The sequence below is a fragment of the Cyprinodon variegatus genome, unplaced genomic scaffold (assembly GCF_000732505.1).
Source record: "Cyprinodon variegatus isolate N-32 unplaced genomic scaffold, C_variegatus-1.0 Scaffold3, whole genome shotgun sequence".
NCBI lineage: Eukaryota > Metazoa > Chordata > Actinopteri > Cyprinodontiformes > Cyprinodontidae > Cyprinodon > Cyprinodon variegatus.
In genome coordinates this window covers 2,271,540-2,280,685 of record NW_015150456.1, presented here as the reverse complement: position 1 = coordinate 2,280,685, position 9,146 = coordinate 2,271,540, and the positions used below count along the sequence as shown (strand labels likewise).

The following is a 9,146-nucleotide window of genomic DNA, read 5'->3' as shown; positions in this document are numbered from 1 at the left end:
TGCTATATCACTATTCTAAACTTTTGCCTCTCCTCTGTTCAGCACAATTCCCATCAGGTAGGAGTGCATGCCACATTTTTAATTCTATAGCTCTTGTAGGGAATCATATATGATATCACACACACACATAAGTAAGGATGAATAACTACATGAATGCTAAAATAATAAGATCAAACAGTTTTTATAAAATGTTTTATTACTTTCTTGTGCATATAAGTGCAATAAAAGCTTACAGTGGAATCATATGTACTTGTTCAATTCTCGTTTTGTTGTTTTTATAGGAACACCCATTAAGTTTTAGGTTTTTAATATAGAAATGATTTTTATTGCAATAAAGTTCATTGCTGAACCTCTATGATGAAATGATTCTCTATAACAGAGCAGATCCCTGTAAGAACCCATGTTTGTATCAAGAAGAGGACTCAGAGTTATATTTTACTAGTTTCAGCTTGCAGAAGCATTTTTTTTTTGGGTATTTGAGAGACATAAAGGCATCACTTTAAAGCACTAAATAGGTTTGAACAAAATACAAAATCTAAAAATATTTACTAACCAAGTGAACTCAAGAAAAGTGAATACAAAATTTTGAGGAAAAAAAAATCATATTTGGCTTTTCAATCAGAACTGTTCTATTTGGATTAAACATTTTCCTGGTATGTTACTTGAAAGTAATCAGGTACTCTGGATAGGCCTGGGTGTCATGAAACACTATAAACATGCTGGGGGTGGTCATGTCGTTCACAACACTGTCATACAATAAAACACCAGAGCCTCCCTTGGATGGTGGAGCGATCATGTTCTGCTGACCCAGGGTGTAGTCTCCTGTCAGCACTCTGCAGAGGTACATGAACTTCTCTCCATTCTGATTGGGCTTGGAGTAGGTGTCACTGCTAGAGTAAATGGCATTAACGGCGAAGTAGGAACCTCTGCCATAACAGGTAGCTGAAAATTAAATAACAGATCAATTAGTTACAGATTGAGTCAACAATATAGGTCAATTTTTAAAGAAAACTATAAATTCCAATGCAATGATAAATCATACTTCATATTAAAGCACAACGCAAGTTGTGCTTATATAAAGTCTTCAGTCAGCTGACATTTTGTAACGTTTATCATTAAAGGTGCCACCCTTTTTGTGACCCTTTCTTCTATGCCATTAAAATTAGAGCAAAATTAAAACTAATTGTCTAAAGAAAAAATTATTTAAGAACATTCAAAAAATAAATGATATGTGTCCTCATGCAAAAGAGAGTGTGCAGCTTTTATACTACATGTTGCCAGTAGAAAAAGATTTCCATAGCTTAATTTTAACAAACTTTTTTGGGTTAAACAGACCTGCTTTATACATTAGGCCCTTGAACTTTGAAGGCAGAAATAAGAATATTTCTGACAGGAAAAGATTCTAAATGAATTTCTTTTAACCAAGAACTTTTTCTTGGTTAGGAAATGAGGCCAGTAACTATCAAGAACAGGGTGATATAGTAGGTTAAAAAAANCTATCAAGAACAGGGTGATATAGTAGGTTAAAAAAAGCTGTCAACGTTTATGAAAAAATGTTTGGATGTAGCAAGACTATCACATTTGAGCTATTGCATTGAAGATAGTTTCTAATTGTAGGTATCTTATAGTTGCTAGTTGATTAATAATCTGATGATTATGTGTACTAATAAGTAGTATAGGGGAAATACAAAGTAAGTAAGCTATAAAATAAAGTTTTTACCAAAGTAATCTGATCTCATCTGCTTTAAAAGGAAAAAAACATAAATTCAGGAACAACCTTGTGTGTGGGTCTCAATAGTAATAAGTAATAGTACGTAATCAATATACCCTAATATTGCCTTGTATCCAAAGTTTATTTGTCCTAACAAGTCACAAAAAAATGGCATCTGAATACTAAAGCTAAGAAATTATTACTTAACCTGGGAAGATCCATAATGTGTAGCACTCAGGTTTAGTTCTATATATTATAAATCTGGGACTGCCCCATCATTGCTGTTAGGGTTAAGAAGGGACGTTCAGCACAACAATACTAGCTAGTTACTGTACTAGCTACTTGGATGAAGAAAGTGGCGCCTGCCAATGAAGGTTGGTTTTAGCAAGTCACAGGAAAAATGTAATTTCAAATTACTTGAATACTGATTCAAAATGTATCTATTTAAGCAGTTATTTTATTAGTATCTGCAGCCCTTATATACAGCTCTGAGCACTAGTGTTTCAGTCACCTATTAGAATTATATCTGACCTCAGAAGTCTTGTAGAAAAGTTACTGATTTGGTGGATGAATGACCTTCAGTCACCTTTTGAAAACTCATAGAAATCTTTAGATTCTCACCGTTTTTTCCCGCGTAGCTTCTGTTGAAGCCTTGCGCATTGATGATCGGAACAGTGGTCTCACATGTGCCATGGAAGAGACGTTTTTCGTTGTTCTGATGATTATTTTTCACCTCCATCTCAAGCTTTTTTATCTGAAGACTTTTCCACATTGCAGGGTTCTGGATCCTTTCAATCTAATAACAGATACCTGGATTTTAGAACATTGTCCGAGGTCTTTGAAATTGTGCCTTTCTTTGTGTATAATGTCTTTAAAAATTATTAATTTTATATTAACTAAAGAAAAACATCTCTAAATTCCGTGTGATAACAGAGCAAGTTTATTGGTTGTGTTACCTTAGTGACGGCTCGTTTACACGTGGCTTGGAAGAGATTAAGGACTTCGGCGTACTCTTGAGACGTTGCCTGGATGGGGACGGAGTGACACGTTTGGCCAGCCGGCATGGGATCCCAAAACTCAGGAACATCATCATCAGCTACAAAAGAGAACAACAATGTTGTTTCTTTTAACAATTTTTTTTTTAATAAAGTGAATAAACATGAAAAACTACTAAGCATCATGATCAAGATTTAAGGCAGATTGTGAAATACAATCCTATTTGTGGCTGACGTACCTTTTAGTTTGTCGATTCGTCTGATCTGCAGGACGATTCCCTGGCTGTCAGTAGCTGGTCCTTTAGGCATCTGAACAGTATAGTTTGAGCCCTGGATGGTAACTTTTACACTGGTTATTCCCTTCTCCAAGGCATGCTCAAGCTCATAGTTGGTAACCTGATCAAAACTCTGATACTGAAGCCCCTGACGCTGATACTGCCATTCTGCCACAGTAGCGNTTCTAAATGAATTTCTTTTAACCAAGAACTTTTTCTTGGTTAGGAAATGAGGCCAGTAACTATCAAGAACAGGGTGATATAGTAGGTTAAAAAAAAGCTGTCAAAGTTTATAAAAGAACTTCCCAAGATCTTCAGAAAATTCTTCTGGTCTTAATCTCCAAAGTGTGGAGTAAATGTTTGGATTTAGAAGATATTGAAGATAGTGTCTAATTGTAGCGATCTTATAGTTGCTAGGAAATAACTAATAATCAGATGATTGTGTGGACTAATAAGTGGTACAGGGAAAGTATGAAGTAGGTAAGTAAAAAAAAAAAATTCACTTAAGTAATCTGATCTATTTTACTTTAAAAAGAAAAAAAAATGTATTCAGGAATGATCTTTTGTCATGGTCTCAATAGTAATATTAGGTATAAAGTAGTAACAGTATATCCTGTTTTGCTGTTAGAAAAATTGTATATAAATGTATCTGTGTAGTGTTATAATGCATAAAGCTGTGTGCTATGTGCATGTGTTAATAGCCATCTGTTGGAATAATTATGTATAATGTGTGACATGTTACTGTTCCAGAGAGGTGTTGCACAAGGAGTATAGGTCAACTCTCAGGACGTATAGCTCAAGCTTAACGAAACCAGGAGGTTCTCGGACCATTTGACCGCAAGACATCTAAATGCAATTTGACCTGTTCACTGAGGCTGCAAATTGAATTGTATTTCTTGTTTGCAATTACTTTAGCGCAACCTCAGCTTGTGTAACTAGGGACCCCCCCGCCCCTGACTTTAATAAGACTGGCAGAGTGGGTTAGAGATTTTTAAACTCCGCAGTCTCTTCCTACTTTCCTCTTGAGTAAAACTAAATTAATTTTCTCTGTGCCTTCTTTCTTTCCCTGTATGTATGTATGATGTGCTTAGACCTGACAATTGCCTTGTGTCCAAAACTTTATTTCTATATTTCGTAACATTCACAGATTACTTTAATTTTCCTAAAAAGTCACAAAAAATGGCACCTGAATACTAAAGCTAATTAATTATTATTTAACCAGGGAAGATCCATAATGTGTAGCACTCAGGTTTTGTTCTATATATTATAAATTTGGGTCTGCTCCCATCATAGCTGTTAGGGTTAAGAGGGGACGTTCAGCAGAACAATACTACCTAGTTACTAGCTACTTGGATGAAGAAAAGTGGTTCCTGCCTTTGAAAGCTTGGTTTTAGCCAGTCACGGAAACAGTTTAATTTCAAATTACCTGAATACTGCTTCAGATACTAATCAGGATGCACTTATTACATTACCTTTTCAACGGCACAAGTTTCTGCATGTGTAAATGACCTCAAACAGCTAGTAGTATTTATGCAGTTATTTTATTAGGTATCTGCAGCCATTACATACAGCTCTGAACACTAGTGTTACAGTCAACTATTAAAACAGGCAGGTCTCTCACTGTTGTCTCAGGCCTATGGGCCAAACGTTGTTGCAGAGTACCCTGCCTTCTTGAGGTTCTTGGGATGGATATTAGATGGTGCTCCAACTGGGGACTCCATTGTTCTACTGGAGGACTTCAACGCCCATGTGGGTATCAACAGTAAGACCTGGATGGGGTGATCGTTAGGAACAGCCTTCCTGATCTGAACTCGAGCGGTGTTCTGTTATTGGACTTGTGTGCTTACCACAGTTTGTCCATAACGAACACCATGCTTGAGCACAAGGATGCCTATAAGTGCAAGTGGCACCAGGATACCTTAAGCCGGAGGTCCATGATCTAACTGTATCGGACTGTCGTGGTGAAGAGTGAGGTGAGTCGGAGGGCAAAGTTCTTGATTTACTGATCGATCTACATACCCACCCTCACCTATGGCCACAATATCTGGTTAATAACCAAAAGAACAAAATCGAGAATACAAGCGGCCGAAATGAGTTTCCTTCGCAGGGTGGCTGAGCACACCCTTCAAGATCAGCCGAGGGGGTCAGTTACCCAGGAGGAGCTCAGAATAGAGTCGTTGCTCCTCCACGTTGAAAGGAGCCAGCTGAGGTAGCTTGGGCATTTCCCGGATGCCTCCTGGTCACTTTCTTTGAGAGGTATTCCAGGCATGTCCTGTTGGTTGGAGGCCTTGTGGAAGGCCCAGGACAAGCTGGAGGGACTATGTCTCTAAGCAGGCCGGGTGTCGCCTCTGAGTCCCCCCAGAGCAGCTGGAAGAGTTGTGTGTGGATCGGGAAGTCTGGGCATCCCTGCTTAGACCAATGGCATAAATATCGGTAAGCAGAGGCAGCAGTTGCTTACGGGCCAACGACCTCTTAGGGGCCCCATCACTGAGACTGTTGCCTCTGAGACCCGGCCCCGCATAGAGCGAAAGAAAATGAAACCTCAGAAGTTTTGTAGAAAAGTTACTGATTTGGTTGATGGATGACCTCAAGTCATCTTTTGAAAATTCAAAGATATCCTTAGATTCTCACCGTTTTTTCCCGCGTAGCTTCTGTTGAAGCCTTGAGCATTGATGATGGGGACAGTGGCCTCACATGTGCCATGGAAGAGCCGTTTTTCGTTGTTCTGATGATTATTTCTCACCTCCATCTCAAGCTTTTTTATCTGAAGACTTTTCCACATTGCAGGGTTCTGGATCCTTTCAATCTAACAACAGATACCTGCATTTTAGCACATTGTCTGACGTCTTTGAAATAGGGCCTTTCTTTGTGTCTTTTGTCTAATACAAATATTTTTTTAACATCTCTAAAGTTCATGTGATAGCAGAGCATCTTTAGTGGCCGTGTTACCTTAGTGACAGCTCGATTACACGTGGCTTGGAAGAGATTAAGGACTTCGGCGTACTCTGGAGACGTTGCCTGGATGGGGACGGAGTGACACGTTTGGCCAGCCGGCATGGGCTCCCAAAACTCAGGAACATCATCAGCTACGAAAAAGAACAACAATGTTGCTTCTTTTAACAATTTTTGATTGCTGTTTAATTACCTGAATTAACATGAAAAACTACACAGCGTCATGATCAAGATTTAAGGCAGATTGTGAAATACAATCCTATTTCTGGCAGACGTACCTTTTAGTTTGTCGATTCTTCTGATCTGCAGGACGACTCCCTGGCTGTCAGTAGCTGGTCCTTTAGGCATCTGAACAGTATAGTTTGAGCCCTGGATGGTAACTTTTACACTGGTTATTCCCTTCTCCAAGGCATGCTCAAGCTCATAGTTGGTAACCTGATCAAAACTCTGATACTGAAGCCCCTGACGCTGATACTGCCATTCTGCCACAGTAGCGGCCAACTCATATTTCTTCTTCAGCTCCTGCTCACCTCTCACCTTCCTCAGCAACATATCTATGTCTTTGTTGGCTCGGAGCACATCCCTACTGAGACCCTCAATGACTATTGAGGGTTGGCCATTATTGGTATGATGCTTGATGCTCACACCCATGTTCTTTTGAATGTCAATGATGTGCTGACAGTCTGCAAAAGATAAGTTTAAAATTGCATTGTCGGTTATCTCCATGATGTCCTGTTGGTCAGATATAAGATCATTTATCTTCTTCTTGGCTGCATCTACGCTGGCCTGTGAGTCACCACAGATGTGAAAAAAAGTAGGCTCCACTTCGATGGTATCAAAATCAAACACCTCCTCTTGCTGATTTTGTTCAGGACCTCCAGATGTAAAAAATGCTGTAAAAATGAAAATAATCTAAGTAAAAATGTGAATGAAAAAGCGGATTATTGTTATGATGGCACAATAGCAAACAGTATTCCTTACATATTATCTTTTGGCCAACGTTTGTCCAGAATCCTTGGTCCTTTGAGCCAGAGTTTTCCCTTTCTTGCATGCTGCTACAGAAATCTTTAAGCATGTTTTGCTGGAAAATTATAACCCGGATTAAAGTCAGGGAGCTAGAGGTGTTTTGGCTCATCACATCGATGACTGCATCCAACATGGAGTCTGCGACTGTTTTCGCTCCTACCTTGCCTTGGCCTAAAAAGAGACAACACAAATGGGTTTAAATCTGCAAACTCCCCCCCCAAAAAAAATCAAGATTCTACCAACAAAGTCTACATTTAACACTTTTCATTGGGTTCAAGAAAGAAAATATTTTATTTTATGTTTTTATTCTGTCCAAATCTACACTGTCATTTCTTTTGATCTAAGCGAATTATTATTAATGAATCCAGTGTAATGGGTGGTCACTTTATCGGGTGTTTCAAAACCTTTCAATATAGATATTAAGTTGAATTCAAACACTAAAATAGCAATAAGCTGGACATCTTAGCATGCAGGTAATATACCTCAGAACTAAGGTATTTTCTAGAATGTGTTGGTGAGCCTCACCTGTGCCAATGGCAGGAAATGACACTGAGGTGTAGGAGTTCTTCACACAGAGTTGAAGTGCTTCCTTCACTGCCTGGTGGATTTCTGATGGATTTGTCTTCCCGACCATGTGGAGAATCTTGCTGCATTTAAGGTTTCCTGGTACAGTCATTATTATGCCTGAATGGGGCTGGGAACCTGATGGAGTGTTACAGTCCCAATCACATAATTAAATAAACCATAAACTAAACATGCAGGTTATGAACCAGCAAGATTTTCTGTAGTTACCAAGGTACTGGCATTCCTCTACAACAGCAACACCAGCTGCATCCAGAATTGCTTTGGATACTCCTGAGAGGGTGAATGAAGTGAAAATTTACTTTTTTTTAAAAATATGTCAACCAAAGTTCATGTTCATTATATGATTTTAAATTACTAAGTTTAACTAGGCTCAATATTATACGTGATGTTATACATATGTTACAAAATTCAAAACACGCTAAACAATGTTCAATGTTATAAAGAGCCTTCAAGTGTGTGTTAATTGGGATCAGGGTGTTTAAACTTCATATCAAGTATGAACTGATTTACCTGTCTTGAGAGTGAAGCTATCATTTGAAGAGTTTACGATGACATCAGTGGTCTCCTTAGTTATATCTCCGGTCGCTACCTGAACCGTCACATTTCCCAGTTTAGTCTCATGCATTCCTGAACTGGAGACCACTTTAGAGAATTTTCCTTGTGGTAGACATAGACCAGACAGAAATTACAATTTAACCGGGAAATGAAACAGCTAAAAAACAGGCGTTTCTTTCTATACATTGGTTAAATTACAGTTTACCAGAAACATTGCCCACCTGTACTTTGTGAGGTGTTTGCATGGGCTGAGGATGCAGAAGCTGTGGCAGTAGGGAACTTCTTCTTAAAGACATCAGTGAATACCTGTAGAATACATCAATATATACCTTATTATAATAAACCACTTACATCCATGCATTTTGTACCACAATCAGCAACTAAATTACTAGATATTATATGTGAAAACTGATTAAATTCTACTTCAGAGAAGTGCTCAACAATCCATTGTAAATTTACAATACCCACAGTAATTTACCTTATAATTAAACATATATTTTTATATGCCTTTTGGTGATTTGTGCTTTTATGGTGAACTTAAGAAAAGAATCATGCTATTCAGTAAATTATAAATGTTGGCTAAACAGGGGAATGGGGGCCTAGTGGCTAGAGCATTGTACTTGGCTCTAGGAGCCAGTGTTGTGGTCAAACCACCTAACCCGAGACCAAGACAAGACCAAGACCAGAGTGTATCGAGACCGAGACAAGACCAAGACTTTTAGGGTCCGAGACCAGGTCAAGACCAAGACCGAGGGAAGTTGAGACCGAGTCAAGACCAAGACCAGCGCCAGTATGTGACAATAAAATGTGAAACATGATCAAAATCACAAAAATTTATCTGGAATAAACATAAACATCTTTATTTTGTACTTCTGTGTAGTAATCACAGAATTTCAAACAATTGATCAAAATAGTATTTTCTCTGCCTTTCATGAACACTACATACATTTATGTTGTTTTTAAATGTGCTATTTCAAAACAATGTGCAAATGTGTAAAACTGAAAAAATGCCAATCATTTCTCTTGTTTCTCTCTCATATACAGATT

General features: G+C 38.3%; 1 protein-coding gene across 5 annotated transcripts in view; it reads right to left on the bottom strand.

Annotated features, from left to right (window-relative positions):
• LOC107082597 (poly [ADP-ribose] polymerase 14-like) overlaps positions 1-9,146 on the bottom strand; it is a 54,369-nt gene that overhangs the window by 37,415 nt on the left and 7,808 nt on the right. Inside the window, exons 9-18 of one of the 5 annotated variants that reach the window (XM_015371376.1) lie at positions 8,321-8,405; positions 8,055-8,201; positions 7,752-7,814; positions 7,485-7,661; positions 6,915-7,130; positions 6,430-6,826; positions 2,946-3,163; positions 2,668-2,807; positions 2,333-2,507; positions 197-942 (exon numbers count right to left, since the gene is read on the bottom strand). In XM_015371376.1, coding sequence (XP_015226862.1) covers positions 659-942; positions 2,333-2,507; positions 2,668-2,807; positions 2,946-3,163; positions 6,430-6,826; positions 6,915-7,130; positions 7,485-7,661; positions 7,752-7,814; positions 8,055-8,201; positions 8,321-8,405 — 1,902 coding nt within the window. In that variant the 3' untranslated portion in view covers positions 197-658. Of the gene's footprint in view, positions 1-196; positions 943-2,332; positions 2,508-2,667; positions 2,808-2,945; positions 3,164-5,612; positions 5,788-5,930; positions 6,068-6,211; positions 6,827-6,914; positions 7,131-7,484; positions 7,662-7,751; positions 7,815-8,054; positions 8,202-8,320; positions 8,406-9,146 lie in introns of those variants that run through there. The other 4 variants (XM_015371384.1, XM_015371393.1, XM_015371369.1 and 1 more) reach the window with 4 other exon arrangements.